General features: G+C 55.6%; 1 protein-coding gene across 3 annotated transcripts; it reads right to left on the reverse strand.

Moving 5' to 3' along the window:
* Positions 1 to 279: 279 nt before the first annotated feature.
* On the reverse strand, positions 280 to 14,551 carry PRELP (proline and arginine rich end leucine rich repeat protein). 3 transcript variants are annotated; one of them, XM_084865737.1, is made up of 3 exons: positions 14,390 to 14,551; positions 5,201 to 6,180; positions 280 to 2,761 (listed from the first exon to the last, which is right to left on the reverse strand). In XM_084865737.1, the coding sequence occupies exons 2-3, from the start codon at positions 6,162 to 6,164 to the stop codon at positions 2,589 to 2,591; spliced, it is 1,137 nt and encodes a 378-aa protein (XP_084721863.1). In that variant the 5' UTR covers positions 6,165 to 6,180; positions 14,390 to 14,551; the 3' UTR covers positions 280 to 2,588. The 3 variants fall into 3 exon arrangements, with proteins under 3 accessions (XP_084721863.1, XP_084721862.1, XP_084721861.1); XM_084865736.1 differs by having other exon boundaries at positions 14,380 to 14,551; XM_084865735.1 differs by lacking the exon at positions 14,390 to 14,551 and adding an exon at positions 10,059 to 10,167.
* Positions 14,552 to 18,411: the final 3,860 nt, after the last annotated feature.

Genomic DNA, 18,411 nt, shown 5'->3' on the forward strand with positions numbered 1-18,411 from the left:
TGGCGTCTGTGGGTTGAAAGTCCTGGGCCTTTGGGCTTCGAATGCAGCTGTCAGATTTCTGGTCAGACTTTAGGAATGGTTTTTCACGGAGGATTTTAAGTTTTGGGGGAAGTCACCAAGGAACGGCTTTGGAATCGTTTACTTCGAGTTTCTTAAGACTAAGACCCTTTCTCACCCATCTTCTCAGAGCACGGGTAGGGGGCGGCAGGAGGAAGGGGGCGGCAGAGGGACCTCGGGGGACTGTTCCCCACCTGTTCACATGGCCCAGTCCAAGCAGGATGCTCTCATATTCCTTTATTTCCTCTGCTGTGAAGCGCGCTGGAGTGCGGGAGCTGGTTCACAGAGTTATCGGCCTCCCAGGAGGACAGCCTTAAGGACAGAGTACATCAGACACCCACCTGCACAGCTGGGAGTGCGGAGGCAGCAGCACGGGGCCCACCCTGTGTGTGCTGCGGGGGTGGGGTGGGGGAGAGGCTTCTGAAACCCACGGGAAACCAGCGCAGAGTGTGTGGGGGCAGTGGGAGGACAGAAGCGGGGAGGCAGTTGCTGTAAAGTCAGTTTAACTTGAATCCTCTCTGGCTTAGGGCCGCAGGGAGCGATGGAGGGAAGGGGTGGTGGTGATTGTGCTGCTGCTGGGTTTGCAGGAGAGGAGATGGCTCCCTCCCAGGGCTGTGCTCCCCAGGGCCTCCTCAGAGGGGCTGAGGTTAAAGGTGTGACTAAGGGGAGGAGGCGGCTTATCCAGGCCGAAGCACCAGCCTGCTTACAGCCCCGGGGCGGCCCTGACTCTAAGCAGGAGCCTTGGAGAAAGGAGCAGCTGCGGAAGAGAAGGCCGTCATGGGAGCAGGTGAAGGGGCTGGGATAAAGTGCGCTCCGTTTCTGTAAGTTGGCAAAGTGAACAATGAGAAAGAGTCTAATGGGAGCTTCTTGACGTTAGGGGTCTAGCTTAATTCAATTTCTTTAAAATCTCGGACCTTTTCTAAACCTGTCTTGAGGGGAGGCACTGGGTACCACTCATTTCTAGAACATCCATGCCACCCACCAGCGTACACACTGGGGGACTGTGAAGGGGCAGCACCCCCTAGAGGCAGGTCAGGGGAAGGCCTAGGTGAGTCAGCCGTGGGGCCCAGGCCCCCTTGAGGCCTGCCCAGCTGCACCTGGGCCAGGCGGGGAGGGTGGGAACTTTGGGGGAGGGACAGTCCGCACAGGGAATAAATAACTGCAAGGGCGGAGAGGACACGGAGGACTTGGCTTGCATTAGAGCGAGGTCCGAAGTGGAGCCACAGAACGGAACGTGAGTGCCAGAGGGGCCTTGGCGGGCTGTGTAGTCGGTGGGAGCTGAGAGCAGAAGGCATGGCAAGGTCAGACAGCACCGGGGAGCAGGCTGCATCCTTCCCTGGGCCCCCGAGATTCCCACCATTGCTCCCCCATGAAGGAACAACCCCTCCACCCCGATCTTCTTCCCAACGCAGAGCCACTGTTGCTCTGTGCCCTTTAGACCCAGAGGAGAGAGAGACCATGCACATGGCCCCTGGCTCTTCAAGTTGGGAGCCCTTGACCTTGGAAAATCAGCCCAGGGCGGTAAAGAGGAGGGGCCCTCTGTGTCCTGCATCAGCCACCAGGTGTCACTGATGAGTCTGCCTTAGGGGGAGGCCAATGTGCACACATGGAAGAAGCTTCTGGAAGATTTTGGGTGCCCCCCTTTCTCTCGGGTTTCTCAGGAATCTCTCTGGCGTTGGAAAGGACATCTTTTCCACTGACAGAGAAAAGATGGCAAGGCAGTGGTGATCCCCAGGCATTAGGCCTCCTGTTCAGAGTGGCCCTTGCACTCCACAGGCCCATCCCAGGGCTCTGACTCCCACCCCTCTCCCCCTGGCTGACTCCTGCTTCCCAAGCCCCTCTTCTCCTGGACTGGTCCTCCCCGCTCTTCCTCTTGGAATGAGCTGCTGCACCCGGGAGAAACAGGGCCCAGCTCCTCCTCCCCAGGAAGGACCCTGCAGGAACCCCACCCTCTATCCACCCATGGCCATGCCCTGCACTTCCTTTCTGGAAAACACGGGGTGGGATGTCTGGTGCCAGCGCCATGTCTGGTGCCAGCGGGCAGGCAGTGGAGCAGCACTTTGCAAGATGGAGCCTTGGCCAAAGGGACCTGGTGCTCTGGTCCGTGGGGGCCAGAGCTGCCCATGCAGGAGGAGTTCCTGCAGGGCTGCCTGAGCCTCCCTTGGGGCCACTCCTGACCATTTTCTTGCTTCCCCAGGGCCGAGATCCTGATGTCAGTCCAGGCCCAGACTTACCCAGGAGTGGCGGGGAGGCAAGGAGAGCGGGACTATGAGATCTGGAAACAGACACCTGTGCTCTGGGCCAGAGGGTAAGCATGCAGGGGGTGTCTCTGGGCTGGGTGGATCCCCTCCCCCCCACCAAGGCCTGGGAGGTCTCAGTCCTGAGACTGTGGCTGGTCCCGTCTCAGGAAGGCAGGCTGAGGAAGGCAAAGCTGGAGAAAGCCAGGGAGACAGAGAACACGAGCGGCGGGCCCAGCGCCCGGGCCACCAGCCTTCAGGGGCAATCGGAGGGGACGCAGGGCGGAGCCAGACCTAGATGACCACGGACTGCAGCAGGCGGAAGCACATCATGAGGTCCAGCGGGATGGGTGGCTTCAGGTAGTTGCCGTCCAGCCTCAGGTAGCGGAGGTGAGGCACATTCTCCAGATCCGAGAAGTCCTGAAAGGTGACCAGGTTGTGAGGGCAAATCTGGGTCCCGTTGATCTCTGTGGAGAGAGAAGGGGGAGGTGAGCAGGCGAGGAGGGCGGGGCTGGGACCAAGGGAACTGAGAGGAGGAAGGAGAGGGAGGACGACGGAGTGTAAGGACACAACTTCTCCCAGGAATTGCCCCACTGCAGGCATGTGTGACGCTGGATAGTCAACAGATCTGGTTTACTCATTGTAAAATTAATTAATGAAGTTGGAATCGATCCACAGTGGCTACTGGAGATTTACTCTGAGGTGTCACGGAGGAAGAAAGCTGTGAGTTGAACCTTCAGAGTTGGGTAGGATTAGAGCAGGGGGAGGCCTGGGGTTGGGGTTTGATAGAGGGACCTGTTTGAATAGAGTTGTAGAGGCCAAAAGGATCATGGGAGAATCTGGGCGTGGTAGACAGCACAGAGTGATGAAATAGGGGGAGTGAGCTGGAGAGGTTAAGCTGTGGCCCCAAATGATGGCCGGCCTTCCCAGACTGCACTAAGGATGGCCAGGCTGAGGAGTGGTATGGAGCAGGGCTGCTACTGGGGGTAAAATTTGGAAGGGCCCGTCAGGCTTATACTGTAGAAAGGCGGAGAGAGTGGGGAGAGGCGAGTCCTGAGCCGTCAGGTGGGAGTGGGATTCTCCTGTGGCCTAGGCCTGAGGCACTCGGACGGGCAGAAGGTGGTCCCAGGAACAGACACAGGGCTGCCAGGAGGGGAAGGGGGTTTGGGGAGGGCCCAGGGCCCACAGGGCAGGCTGAGCCTGTTGATTCTGACGTGGTGACTGATTCTGGGCTTTCCAGTGGAAAATGAGATTTCATTTTCTCCCTCACCTTTTGCTAGATGACATCAGATGTAGCATCTAAATGAATGTTTATGCCCCGAAGCCTGGCCTCATTGATCATCTGAGGAGCAGTTGTTTTTCTCTCTTTACCATGGAGCAGCAGGAAGAGCCGGACACAGGGATTTTCTTGCAGCCTCTGTCATGTAGGCCCGTCATGGGACCACCCTGATGCTCAGCTCCCGGACCAGGGTCACCGGGAGAGGGGGGTGATTTTTCTGACTTCACCCTCAGGGTGCTGGCTGTCCCCATCAGCCTGCTCTTCCACCCGGGACTGACCTGCCAGTTGTGTGTGAGGTGTGCCTTCTGGCTATACGTTTGGCCTATACAGCATCTTGGGGAGCAATGACTTGCCTCCGTTTACTCCCTGAATCTGTTTCTTGTCAGGTGTTAAATGCCGCTCCCACTCTGCAATTATCCCAGACAAGTGAGCAAGCCTGTTCTCCCCACCACTCGCTTCAAGGTTGTAGAAACTCAACACTCTCCCTCACCCCCTTCGGCGTGGCAACTGGGGGTTCCTATGGTTCTTTTAGGGGAGCTCCTCTTTCCCTCTGTCCCCCGCATCCCTGCAGCGGCTGCACCCCTGATGTTCCTCAGTGCCCAGGTCATACTCGCGCTTTTGATTTTAAGCTTTTCTGCTGATGCTCAGCTCAGAGCTGACATTTTTTGATGGAAGCAAAATTGCAACCTCTAGTCTGTTCTTTTGGGCTGTGATGGATATCTCACGGCCCAGGACCCTGTATATGCAGCTTCGGGGAGTCCTGCCTTAAGCATATTGTCTTACACAACTAACTATTCCAGCTCCCCAGATAGACCCCCCCCCCCAATGTGTTCTCCTGGCTGCTGCATTTTCGCCAGGATGTGAGGGCAAATCTGGGTCCCGTTGATCTCTATGGAGAGAGAAGGGGGGAGGTGAGCAGGCGAGGTACACACAGGTAGGCGGCATATACAGGGGTGGGCAAAGTAGGTTTACAATTGAAACAGAGTTTATTCTATAATATTATTTATTAATTATTGTAATGTTGATCATTATTATTCACCTATGTTTGCCCACCCTGTCCAGCTGCCTGTCCGTGTGTACCTTTTCCAAACTTCAGAACCTAGGTGCAGACTTGGGGGGTGTCATCTCACAGCTTGCCGGTGTCCTCGATGGACAGGCCCGGGCATTTCAGAGTGGGCATTTATTTTTTTTTTATTTTATTTTTTCAGAGTGGGCATGTCAATGTCACCGTTCTGCTTTTAGGAGGATGTCCGGGACTGTATTCCGTGTCCACCCTACTGACAGGTCTGGAGTTGGGGCGGCTGAGAAGAGATGGAGGAAGAGAAGCAAGCGCCCTCCAGCCGTGGCCTTCGGGGCATGGGATCCATCCATGTTAAATGGTTATATCCTCATATCGAGTTGGTGAGAGGTATGACTACCATTCTCCCTTTGACAGCTGAGGGACCTTCCCAGGGAGGTCAGCTATCTGTCCAAGGCCATACAGACAGCGAGCGGGATGGCCATGGTTTGAAGTCCAGTGTCAAGCAGGGTGTCTCTTGCACGCCCCCACCCCGAGGCTCCTGGGAGAAGGCTGACGTGGTGAGCCCCCAGCCTCCCGCCCCGGGCCTGGCCCCGCCCCCCCACTCACTCTCAATGTTGTTGTTGTTGAGGTACAGGTGCTCCAGCTTGTTGTTGATGGCGGGCACGTTGCTGATCTTGTTGTGGGACAGGTGCAGCACCAGCAGGTTGGAGATGTTGAAGGAGTTCTTGGGGAGCCCCCGGTCGGACAGCTTGTTGTAGTTCAGGCGGATGAAGGCGAGGTTGGGGAAGGCCTTGAAATAGCCGTTGGGGATGGTGGTGATCTGGTTGCTGTCCAGGTAGAGCTGGTGGAGGGCTTTGGGCACCTTCGGGGGCATCTTCCTCAGGATGTTGTGGGCCAGGTTGAGCTGCATGAGGCTCTTGAGGCCCTGGAAGGTGTCGGGCTTGAGGACGTGGTCGTTGAGCTTGTTGTGCTGGAGGTCCAGGAGCACCAGGTTCTCCAGCTTGCTGAAGGCGCCCGGCGGGATCCTGGAGATCTGGTTCTGGCTCAGCCGCAGCTGCTCCAGGTTCCGGGGCAGGGCGGAGGGCACCTCCTCCAGCTGGTTCTTCTCCATGTAGAGGTACGCCAGGCTGGGGAGCTTCTCCAGCACCTTCTGGTCCACCTTGCGGATGCGGTTGTTGTCCAGGTTGACCCACCGCAGGTCCGAGGCGTTCTTGAAGGACTCCACCGGCAGCTCGGTTATGAAGTTGTTCTGGAGATAGAGGTAATGGATGCGGGGCGGGATGACGGGCACCTTCCTGAGGTTGCGGCTGTCGCAGTAGAGGGCCGACGGGAAGTCGTGGGGGCAGTAGCACTCCCGGGGGCAGTCATGAAAGGCAGACGGAGGGCCCGGCGGGAGGGGAGGAGGCAGGTCTGTAGGCTCCGATGGCTCATGGGGCTGAGGAAAGCTGGGTGTGGGCCGGGCCCTGGGCCTGCCCCTGGGCCTGGGTTTTGGTTTTCTTGTGGGCTGACCTTTGGTCACTGAGGCCAAGATGAGGAGAAGTGGGAGGAGCAAGGAGAGAGATGGCCTCATGATCCGCGTGATGTGCCTGCAGGGAGGAGATGGGGGAGGTCATTAGCCAGTTGGGCCTCAGCAATTAGAGGCCAGGCTCTTCTTTGCAGGTCAGGCGGCCGGGGTGGGCTCCCGGGGGCTGTGGAGGGGCCTGTGGAAGCATTTCCCTGTTCGCCTGTATCTAGCAGGTGAGAAGGTAACAAGGGCTGAGGGTCTGGGTTCCCTGCCAGAGGCCTCGCCACTCAATGGGTTCAGCCTGCTCTGGAGAGCCAGCCCTCCTGCAGAAAGCACACTGGGCTGTGCATCAGGAGTCCCACGGTTGCCCTCCAGCCCTCAGTCTCCCCCTCTGCAGCACGAGAAAATCAGTCCTGTCCTCGTAATGGGTTATGGTATATGAGCCATGGAGTCCTGGGGAGTTATAATCCAGACGTGTCCTTAGACATCACACAGCTCAATGGCTTCCAAATGGTGCCCCCATTTCTATGGAGGGAAGGAGGGAGGGAGACCGAGGAGCTGGCCCTGGGGCACCCCAACTCACTCCTGTGCCAACCTGAGCAGCTCTGTGTTATTTTAATCTGATATCTATATCTATATCATCTATATCTATATCTTTATCTGTCTATGTCTATGTCTACATCTATCTATCTATGTCTATATCTGTCTATGTCTATGTCTGTATCATCTATATCTATATCTATATCTATATCTATATCTATATCTATATCTATATCTATATCTATATCTATATCTATATCTATATCTATATCTATATATCATCTATATTTATATATCATCTATATCTATATTCATATCCATATCCATATCTATATCTATATCATCTATATCTATATCTATATCTATATATCTATATCCATATCATCTATATTATCTATATCATCTATATCTATGCCTATATCATCTATATCTATATCCATATCCATATCCATATCATCTATATCGTCTATGTCTATATCTATGTTTAACCACAGCACTCATTTGAAAAACGAAGTTGCATTTCTAAAAACTGGTTTGAAATCCACCAATGACGTGCAGACTGTACTGTTTATAAACATCAAGTACTGGAGGGAGGAAGTGGCTGCCCAGGCCAGGAAGTTATTTAATAGCAGGGCCAGGTCTCCTGCCTCCCAGAGTGGGGCCTGTGGAGATCTTGGGAGGGAAGGAAAGTGCTTCAGACACGTGTGTGTCCCCCCTGCTTGTCCCTCAACCACTGCACTGACTCAGCGAACACTGGCCCTGCCAGCAGGATACACACCAAGAATTCCTCTCAGATGTGGGGAATTTTCTGGAAAGAAAACAAGGAAAAGATCGAAAGCTGTGAGGAAACGACTTTCATTTCTTGTGGCCAGTTATTGCTGCTCTTTTTTTTTTTTTTTTTTTTTTTTTTTTTAAATACTATGTTTTCATTGATTTCAGAGAGAGGGAGAGGAAGAGAGATAAAAACATCAATGAGAGAGAACCATGAGAGAGAAACATCAATCGGCTGCCTCCTGCACAGCCCCCACTGAGGACCACGGCCACCACCCTGGCATGTGCTCTGACCAGAATCAAACCCACAACCTCCTGTGCACGGGATGGTGCTCAGCCCACGGAGCCACACCCTGGGAGGCACTGCTATTCCTCTGTCCGCTGGAGCTGGTCACGGGAGGGATCAAGAAGAGCTTCCTGCCAGCCCAGTGACAGCGGACCAGGTTGCTGGGGGATACTTTGGGGTTGCCCTTCCCATTGTCCCCAGTAGGGCCCTGTGGTTCTAGATGAATTAAGCTGGGAAAATAGACCCAGGTGACAGCTCCCACAGGCCTCTCCCCTGGCCTGGCTGGGAAGGGGCAGGGAAGGGGGTTCATGTATCATCCCCTCCCCAGAGCCCTCATCCTTAGGACACCCCTCTGGTCTCCAGGTTGTCATCCCCACATTGCTTCTCCCGGCCCCTCTGGCTGCTTCTTCACAATTGTGGTGTCTGCCCCGCCCCCTTCAGGGGCCTGGGACACCTGGGGATGCAGGCTTCCTGGGTTTCTCTGAGACACATTGGGCTGGAGTGTGCCCCCCTGTGCCCAGACCCTGTGATCCCGGCCTCTGTTCAGGCCACTGGCTCTCTTTCCTTTGAGCATGGATCCGCTTAGACTCCTCCCTGCGGGTGACTGCCTCCGCTGGCCTTGCTCAGAGGAAGACAATGGGAGCCCCTCACCAGCGGCTGAGTCCCGCCAGGTGCTCAGAAGGAGCTGAATGTAAAAAGAAACAGCAGAGAAGGCGGAGTTCAAGCCTGGAGGGCCGGAGGGAGTCTCCCACACTTTTCACATACACATCCTGACTTCCAGCTGCATGCATGTGCACACACATATACACACACTTCTCTGCACACACACATACACACTTCTCTGCACATGCACACACACACACACACCTCTGTACACACACACACACACACACTTCTCTGCACATGCACACACACTTCTCTGCACACGTACACTTCTCTGCACACACACACTTCTCTGCATACACATACATATTATCTGCACACACATACACACTTCTCTGCACACACATACATATTTCTCTGCACACACATACACATGTAGTTCTCTGCACACACACATACATTCTTCTCTGCACACACATACACATACAGTTCTGTGCATACACACACTTTGCACACACACATACACACATCTCTGCGCGCGCGCACACACACACACACACACACACACTTCTCTGCACACATACACACTTCTATACCATACATAGAAGCAAACTCATGTTTGTACGTGCTCTGTGTGCCTGTAAGCCCTTATACATAGTACACTGAACACAGGAAGAAAGGAGGGAAGAAGGGAGGAAGGGAAGGAAGGAGGGAAGGCAGACAGACACACTGGGAGGAAGCTGGGAAGAGACTGCCTGCAGCCTCAGTTGCCTCTCCACCTCCCTCTAAAGTGGTCCCTGCCAGGCCAGCTCCCCCACAGGGACCAAGGGGGCCGCCTTTCCTGGGCCTCGGTCACAGCGGAGCTGCTGTAGATTCTCGCTTTATCTACAGCCAGGCCTACAACAGTCCCCGGACACACCGAGAGGATGGAAGAGGACGGTCATCGTCTAACTATACTTGGAGTCCTGTGGCCGGACCAACACCGCTTGGTGAACCATGAATTAATATTTTATAAGTCCTGTAATTTTCCTGACAAGAACACCATCATTTTGCATATCAGTTTTAAGGAGGCAGCTAAAGCATTAGCATACTAAAAGCAAACCTTTTTAAAAGCCCCACTTTTTGTGACCTTGAAATTTTTTGTTTGGGCATTTATTTTCTTATCACCCAGAAGCCTGAAATAAACAAGCAATCTCTCATGATGTGAGGAGCCCTGCCCCAAAGAGGCCCCCCAGGCCCGCCTGGGGGCCCTGTTTCCCGGCCTCGCGTCTCTCAGCACAGCCCCTGCCGGGCCCTGGGCCCCGAGCCCCAGAGCTTCCAGCGGAGGGTGGCCAGGCCTTGCGAGGGGCATTTCTCAGTGGCTCCAGGCCTCACGGTCAGGAGCGACAGGGCCACGGGGAGTCACAGCTCTCCCTGCCCACCAGCTCCTCACTCCTTCCCTCGGGGACGGGCACAGGCCTTCCTCCTGCCCACACCTTCCCACCCCCTTCAGGAAGCTAGGCTCTGCCCCCAGCCCTGATCCTTTACATTCAGACCTGGTGGGGGCGGGGGGGGGGGGGGGGCCTGGCCCGGCCCCTCCCACAGCAGAGGGGGTTCCCTGGGAAAAGCTTGGCGGGTCTGGTCCCTGGAGTCACTGGGCCTGTTAACCCCTGTCCCTTAGCGGGTGCAGACCCACCCTGTGTGCTCGTCCCACGCGGGCATGTGAGCCGCCCACACCTCTTTCTGAGGGAAATAGCGTTCATATCTAAGGCTTTTCTCACCGACAACGCCTCTTCCCACCGGGCCTGGCCCTGACGGGCAGCTCCGTGCACTGTGATGTCCTAAATCCGGAACGCCTCGGGGCCTCCCGGTTCCCCTGCCAAAGCCAAAGGTCACGCTTTCTTACGCTGCTGCCTTCCAGAAGCTTCTGCCCAATCATAACTCTCTTAGGGTGGGTCCCAAGTGTGCATGGTTTTTAAATGTCTCCTGCTTTGCAAGCACAGCTCCTACCTCCCAGCCTTCTGCTGAGCTCGCTGCTCAGTTGCTGAGCGCCGGGGGCCCAGACACCACTGCCCAGGGGGCCCTGCTCTTGGGCACTGGCTCTCAGAACGCTGCTACCCCTGGGGGATGGGGGTGGGGCACTGCCATCGCTCTGCCCAGCCCGAAATCCAGGCTCTCCCTTTAAGAACATTTCCTAAGAGGGCTTGGAGTGTGGCTGTCAGTTCCAGGACTGGAGATCTGGGCTTGCCTCCCGCCCTGCCCTCCGCCCCAGGCCTCAGGCTCCCTCCGTGTGAGGACCGGATGAGGTCATGCACGGAAGGCCTGTCACAGCGCCTGAGCTCTCTGCGAATGGCAGGGCCTTCGCTCGGCCGCCGGAGTGTGTGTGAGACAGCAGGTGCTCCAGAGGCTGAGTGTACAGCGAGCTCGCCTCGTCTCTGTCTCGCTCAGGAACCCGTTCATGTAGCGTCTGGGCCTGTACTCAGCCGGGCAGGGCTGAGGTCCACACGGGATTTCCAAGTCACTGGGAGAAAGTTGAAGGGTAATTGGTTCTGTATGGCGAGTCGGGAATTGGGGTTGGCTGGGAGCGAGCTGGGTGTGTCTCCTCGGTTAAAGGAATACTCCACACGGCTTACTGGCATCCTTCTTCCTTTCCCGTCAGATTCCCTGTCTAGTGGGTCACCCCTAAACCTCCAAGCCACCACCCTGCCGTGGGAAATGGGGCTGTCCCCTGTTCTGGAGCCACACCCATGGACCCTCATTCTCTCTTCCCGCCTTTCTGATCCACACGCCAGCTTCTGTGAGCCACCCAGAGGGAGGGGGCCGCGAGGAGGGTCAGGGGGTCTCTGCCCAGGTGAGCAGGAGCCAGGCAGGCCGCCTAGGTTGCCCGAGAGCCTGCCAAGGCCTGGAGGAGGGCTCTGAGGCCCTGAGGGGATGGGCGGGCCGATATGGGGACCCGGTGCATTCCATGGGGATCCTGTGGATTCCATGGGGACGCTGCACAGGTTTTCCTGGGCGCAGTCCGTGTAGGTCTGGGGCTGCCTGGGGCCGTGGTGGGGAGCTTCGAGGTGCAGACTCTCCCTGGGAGCAGGCCCTGCTCTCCGCCTGCCCACCTCTACCTGGTCCCCCAAACCTGCTCTCAGCCTCAGTGTTGTTTGTTTTTTTACTTGTGAAAGGGGGTTAGCAAAATTGTCCCCATGCCTACATTCCTCACCCAGTTGTTGTAGGAGCAAGAACCATAAGTCACTTTAAAATGTGGCGCAGATCAGAAAGTGCGAAGAATCAATATAGCACCAGGGTGCAGAGACCATCTGCCGCCCCAGCGTCTGCCACCAGGCAAAGTGTAAACAGAGAGAAGATTATCTGGCTCCAGGCCACCCTGCCGAGGAGCAAGTTTCCACTGGAGGGGTGAGGAGGGTGGGGAGTGGTGGGGAGGGGTAGGGAGAGTGGGGAAGGCATGAGGAGGGGTGAGGAGGGTGGGGAGTAGTGGGGAGTGATGGGAAGGGTGAGGAGGGGTGGGGAGGATGGGGAGGGTTAGGGAGGGGTGGGGAGAGTAGGGAAGGCATGAAGAGGGGTGAGGAGGGGTGGGGGTGAAGATGGATGGGGAGGGGAGGGAAAGTGAGGAGGGGTGGGGTGAGGAGGGTGGGGAGGGTGGGGAAGGTGAGGAGGGGTGGGGTGAGGAGGGATGGGGAGGGTGGGGAAGGTGAGGAGGAATGGGGGGTGAGGAGGGTGGGGAGGGTGGGGAAGGTGAGGAGGGGTGGGGGTGGAGGGTGGAGAAGGTGAGGAGGGGTGGGGGGTGAGGAGGGTGGGGAGCGTTGGGGAGTTGGTGGGAAGGGTGAGGAGGGGTGGGGTTGAGGAGGGGTAGGGAGAGTGTGGAAGGCATGAGGAGGGGTTTGGAGGGTAGGGAGGGTGAGGAGGGGTGGGAGAGGTAGAGATGGTGGGGAGGCATGAAGAGGGGTGGGGATGAGGAGGAGTGGGGGGTGAGGAGGGTGGGGGAGGGATAGAGGGAGTGGGGAAGGCACAGCACTGAGCTGGCTCTGCTCCTGACCTTACCATCTCCTGCTTCCTGACTCCATCCCGGGAAGAACCTGTCTGTGGCCCTGGAGCTTGCGGATCTGGCGCCTAACCCTGATACCCTTCAGCTTCGTCAGCGGGTGCTCTTGGGCAAATCTCTTACCTTGGCTCAGCTCAGCTCACTCATCTGTAAAATGGGCACATCAAGACCTTTGTGCGGTGATTTGAGGGTTAAATGAGTGTGTGTAAACCAGTGCTCGGTGAGTGAACGTTAAGAGTGCTCTGTGAACATTTAGCAGTTGTTGAAAGCAATGGGCTCACTTGGCAAGTTAATAACTGAGGCTGCTTCCAGTGCCTTATATTTTGTAAGTCCTGTAACTTATAAATGGAGGCACAAAGGGGGCTTCCCACTGTGATGCACGGTTCCCATCCCAACCTCCCACGCCTGGCTTTCTTTGCCCCTTCCAGCCTTGAATCGCCCCTCACATGCCCAGCCAATGGGGCTGCCCACCGGGCAGAGCTTGTCCAGCCCGTCTTCCCGAGAGGCCATCGGAACAGACAGCGACTGGGCTGGAGGAGAGGGGTCTGGCCGGGATGGGAAGGAGCCCAGCGCAGGGCCTCAGGCTCGGGGCAGGCAGAGGAGCAGGTGGGAGGGATCTTCCTCTCCAGGCTGCTCCTCATGATGTGGCAGCCGGTGCTGGCAAGGAGGACGGAGGGGAGAGCTCACAGGAGATCTTTCCTAGCCCCTCAGCACCAACTCCCACTCCCCGAGGAGGTGGCCCACGTGGGACGCTCTGGTCCTCCTCCATCAGACAGTCCTTCTCCAGGAGACCACGAAGCCCTCTGCCCAGCTAGCAAGACCAGGGGCTGCTCGGTCCCAGCACACGTCTCCCTCAGGCCCCTGATCCAGGGTCTCCAGCCCTGGCCGACCGTCTGTACTAAAGCAATGACAGATTCAGCAGGTCTGAAGCAAGGGGTGCAGACTTCTGTGTTTCCAGTAAGTCCCCTCTCAATCCCCCCTCCCCTGCCCCAGATGACTGTGAAGATCTGAGGCCACATCTGGAGGCTCTGATCTAGCCCTCTTTCCTTCCTCCCCTACCCCCGTCCCCCGCCCCCCGCCTGGGACAACACTCTCCTGTTGAGTGGACAGGGGTCACCTATCTGGAAACAAGCCCCATTCAGTTACCCTCCAGTCTTCCCCTCCCTGACTCACTAAGAAACTACAGGGCTATCTTTTTTCCTCTGCTGCCAAGACTCCTGGGATCATTATGAAATGGCTTTAAAGAGAGCGTTTTTTCGGGCTGCCTGCCACAAAATGAACTGCCTCCTGCGCTTGGGATCGGGACCTCCAACGCTTGGAAGTTGGATCCTTCCTTCTCTTTCTTTCCAAAAGCCGGTGGTTTGGACCAGCGGGACAGACATGCAGAGCTGCTGGGAAGACCCAGCGCGGGTTGGAAAGCCTCGGTTTTCCCCCTCCCAACCAATTAGGAGGTCTACAGGATGGAGAAACCCGCCCAGCGCCCGCTCTGTCCATGTCCTCCCTGCTCTGCCTTCGGCAGCACATGATTTTCTCTGGTTCTGCCACCTCAGGGGAAAGACACGCTGTCCCTTTGCTCTTATGGCCCGAGAGGCGCATGAGAGGGTGAGACAAGATGCAGTGTGTGTGTGTGTGTGTGTGTGTCTAGCTCTGCATGTCACATGCAGTCAGAAAGTGTGTGTGTGTGTGTGTGTGTGTGTGTGTATGTAATGAAAGTACTGACCCTGTGCAACTTGTGTGCGTGCCTGTGACAGTGTGTGACAGTAAGTGAAAGGTGCAGAGACATGTGTTCTTGATTCTGGTTTCTATGGAAGTACGTGATGTGTAAAAATACTAAGTATGACATAACTCACATCAAACATCTGCACCGAGAAAGTTCAACGTCTGCAGCCAGCAAATACACAGGAGAGGATGGTGAAGAGAGGAAGAAGCAACGAGGAAGGCTGACTTGGGCTCATTTGAAAGGAAGCTGAGATCAGTGACCAGGCTGCGCAGGGCAGGGGGACACTTGCAGGAGGAAGGGGGCTTCCTCCCCGCCTCCCCACGGGCCTTACCTGCGCACACCTGCCTCCGCTCCCAGCTCCGGCCAGTCCCGGCTCAGCTCAGGCTCCCTCCGCTTCCTCCCGGCCTGGTGGAGCTGTGGCAGCAGAGAGCCCCGGGAGGTCCTGATCTCCCCGTGTGAGCGTGCTTGTGTTTGCCTGACTTTTCTTCTACCAGATCCTACTGGGGTGGGGAGGCTAGGTTAGGGGGAGGGACGGGCCGATTGGAGGGAGGAAGGGAGGGAGGGAGGAGGGCAGAGAGGGAGGGAGGGAGCTTGGGAAAGGAGGAGTGACAACAATAAAGTCTTTATTTGGCAGCCAGAGCTCCCGAAGACTTCATCCGCACACCATGCCCACTAACAAACGCATTTCTAATAACATTTCCTTCTGCCGCCGCGGCTTCTCGGGGGAGATCGCTTGACACTTGTTTGGAAAACAAGCCAAAACAACAGGGAAAAGGCACAGAAAGTGAGCTCTGCCTGGGCCAGGGCTGGGTGGCTGGGCCTACACCGGCCTGTTTCACCCCACCTCCTCACAATTTCATTCTACACACACACACAAACACACACACAGTCTCACACACACACACACACACACACAATCACACACTCTCTCACACACAATCATACACAAAATCTCACACAATCACACACACACACATAATCACACACAATCACACACACAGAGAGACACACAGTCACACACACAATCACACACACTCTCACACACACACACAAAATCTCACACAATCACACACACACATAATCACACACAATCACACACACAGAGAGACACACAGTCACACACACAATCACACACACTCTCTCTCACACACAATCATACACAAAATCTCACACAATCACACACACACACATAATCACACACAATCACACACACAGAGAGACACACAGTCACACACACAATCACACACACTCTCTCTCACACACACTCACACACAAAATCTCACACAATCACACACACACACACAATCACACACAATCACACACACAGAGAGACACACAGTCACACACACACACACACAATCACACACACACACAAAATCTCACACAATCACACACACACACAATCACACACACAGAGAGACACACAGTCACACACACACACAATCACACACACACACAAAATCTCACACAATCACACACACACACAATCACACACAATCACACACACAGAGAGACACACAAATCACACACACACACACACACACACACACGGGCTTCTCCCCGGGGTAAAATTTCCAAACCGGTGAGGGGAATGGGGCAGTTTCTCTTAAAAGCCTTTCCTCCTCATCTTCTGCAGGAGGTTGCTGAGGGGCTGGAGCCCGCCTGTGCTGTGAGCGGGCGCAGGAGGCAGCCTCGGTTTTGTGGCCAGAGGACCAGAGAGGGAGAAGTCTGGCCTGGCGTCACACAGCAAACTGCGACAGAATTCAGCGTTGACATCAGACCTGGAGTCACTGCCCCTTGCCCAGGGCGGCCGTGTCCATGTCTTCTTGCAGCTCCCCGTCGGGGTCCACTCAGGAGACACAGGGGCTGTGTGGCCCTCACAGGGCGACAGGGAAGAATCCAAAGGCCCCCGGTCCCTGTCATCCCAGAAGACCCCTTCCCGTCAGACTGTTCCCTCGGACAGTTTTCCTCGAGGAAACCGTGGTGATACACACAGAGCAGCCCATCGAACCCTCCTGTACTCCAGCCGGCTCCGTAGGAACTTCAATGGTACCTTTTCTTTTCTTTCTTTCTTTTTAATATATTTTATTGAGTTTTTACAGAGAGGAAGGGAGAGGGATAGAGAGCTAGAAACGTCAATGAGACAGAAACACCGATCAGCTGCCTCCTGCACAACCCCCACTGGGGATGTGCCCACAACCAAGGTACATGCCCTTGACCGGAATCGAACCTGGGACCCTTCAGTCCGCAGACCGACGCTCTATCCACTGAGCCAAACCAGTTTCAGCCAATGGTACCTTTTCTTTCTTTCTCTTTTCTTTTCTTTTCTTTTCTTTTCTTTTCTTTTCTTTTCTTTTCTTTTCTTTTCTTTTCTTTTCTTTTCTTTTCTTCTTTTCTTTTCTTTCTTTCTTTCTTTTTTTTTTTTTAAATATATTTTATTGATTTTCCACAGAGGGGAAGGGAGAGAGATAGAGAGCTAGAAACGTCGATGAGAGAGAAACATCGACCAGCTGCCTCTTGCACACCCCCAACTGGGGATGTGCCTGCAACCAAGGCACATGCCCCTGACCAGAATCGAACCTGGGACCTTTCAGTCTGCAGGCCAACGCTCTATCCACTGAGCCAAACCGGTTTCGGCGCCAACGGTACGTTTTCTACCCGCAGACCCAGGGAGGGCCGAAGAGCCCGGTGCCCGGGAGTGTAAGCCACCTCTCCCAATCTGGGGTACAGACCTTGCACCCCAGGTCAGCAGCCCCGGATGCCGCCATTGACAGGCGAGCTGATCGTGGGCAAGTGGCTTACTCTGTGGAGCCTCAGTTTCCTCACCTATGAAATGGGGATAATACCTACTGCACAGGTTGTAAGTGTGAGAGGGCTTTATAAACTGGGACAGTATTAGGGTTAGGAGGTGCGTGTGGCGAATGGTAGGCAGCCTAAGGAACAGAGAAGGGAAAATAAAATGCAAACCTCCTCTCCCCACCTTGTCTGTGCACCCAAAGTGTGAGCTTTCCTCACCCGCTGGGGGGTCTGCGCCACCCTCTTGGAGTCACACGTGCCCTGAATGTGCCAACCCCACTCGTGCATTTTATTTTTCGTCCTAAAGAAATGGACTCCCGCCTGCAGCCTGAGGACATCAAGCTCTGTTTGCTCGTTTCCCTTTAGTGCGGTGGGTGGTGAGAAAGGTGAGCAGGAGACAGCGATGTGCAGGGGGAGGGGTAAGGAGGGGGGGGAGGGGTTAGACAGGGGTGGGCGGGGGGTGACTGGGTCCATTTCCATGGGCCCCTCCTAGTGCCCAGAGTCCACACTCATCAGCGTGGCCGATGGCCGGCTCCAAGCCCTTCCCCGGCCTCGGTGCCTCTGCCCCTCCCCGGTCCTGCCCCGGCCCAGCCTCGCAGAGAGCAGGCGGGAAGGGGAGCACCGGGGCTGGGAGGGATGGCAGGACGGTGCTAATGGGCCGCCTGTGGGGCTCCTGTGGCTTGAGGACTCGATATGTTCCTTGATAGCATATTGATAATAAACCCTTTTTATTATAGAGAATTTAAAACATACACAGGTGCTCAGAATAGTGTTAATAACCGTGTTCCCCATGCCCCACTGTAACTACAACCAGCTCATGGTCCATCCTGTTCCATCTGTGCCCACACCCCCTTCCACAAAGCACTTGAAGCATCTCCTTTTTTTTAATCCTCACCTGAGGATATCTTTTCAGAGAGAGTGGGAGGAAGGGAGAGAGAGAGAGAGAGAGAGAGAGAGAGAGAGAGAGAGAGAGAGAGAGAGAGAGAGAGATTTATGTGAGAGACACATCCACCGGTTGCCTCCTGCAGGTGCCCCAACTGGCGGATGGGGATCAAATGAAAACCCAGGTACATGCCCTTGACCAGGAATTGAACCCACCACCCTTCGTGCACCAGCGGATGCTCTGACCATTGAGCACACCGGTCGGAGCAAAGCATTGCTACTTTAAAAAACTGGATTTGAGGCTATTTAGGAAGGAAAAACACTGCCTACTAGGGGTGTCGAACTCAATCAGAGAAGGGGCCAAAATCTAAAATCCAGCCTAAATCGCGGGCCGAATGGTTTACTGAACAGTCATAAACTGACAATGTCATAAACTGACAGCGGAGTGCAGTGATGACAGCGCGGTGCGGGCCACATTGCAAGGCCTGGCGGGCTGGATTTGGCCCGAGGGCCTTGTGTTTGACACATGTGGACGGGCGCCCTTCCTCCATGCTGTCTGTCCCGGAGTTGGGGGCCTAGATGACCTCACTCAGCCACTGACCCGCCGGTCCTGGAAGATGCCTGAGGTCACAACCAGGGGCCAAAGGCCCACCACTGAGAAACGGAGTGAGCTGGGACGAATCAG

This window comes from Pipistrellus hanaki, assembly GCF_964339955.1.
Source record: "Pipistrellus hanaki genome assembly, chromosome: 18".
NCBI classification, from domain to species: Eukaryota; Metazoa; Chordata; class Mammalia; order Chiroptera; family Vespertilionidae; genus Pipistrellus; species Pipistrellus hanaki.

Coding starts and splice junctions, on each gene's coding strand:
- PRELP (XM_084865737.1), bottom strand. CDS start 6,164: ATGAGGCCATCTCTCTCCTTGCTCCTCCCACTTCTCCTCATCTTGGCC. Junction 2,762..5,200: donor CAACAACAACAACATTGAGA/GTGAGTGGGGGG, acceptor CTCTCTCCACAG/AGATCAACGGGACCCAGATT.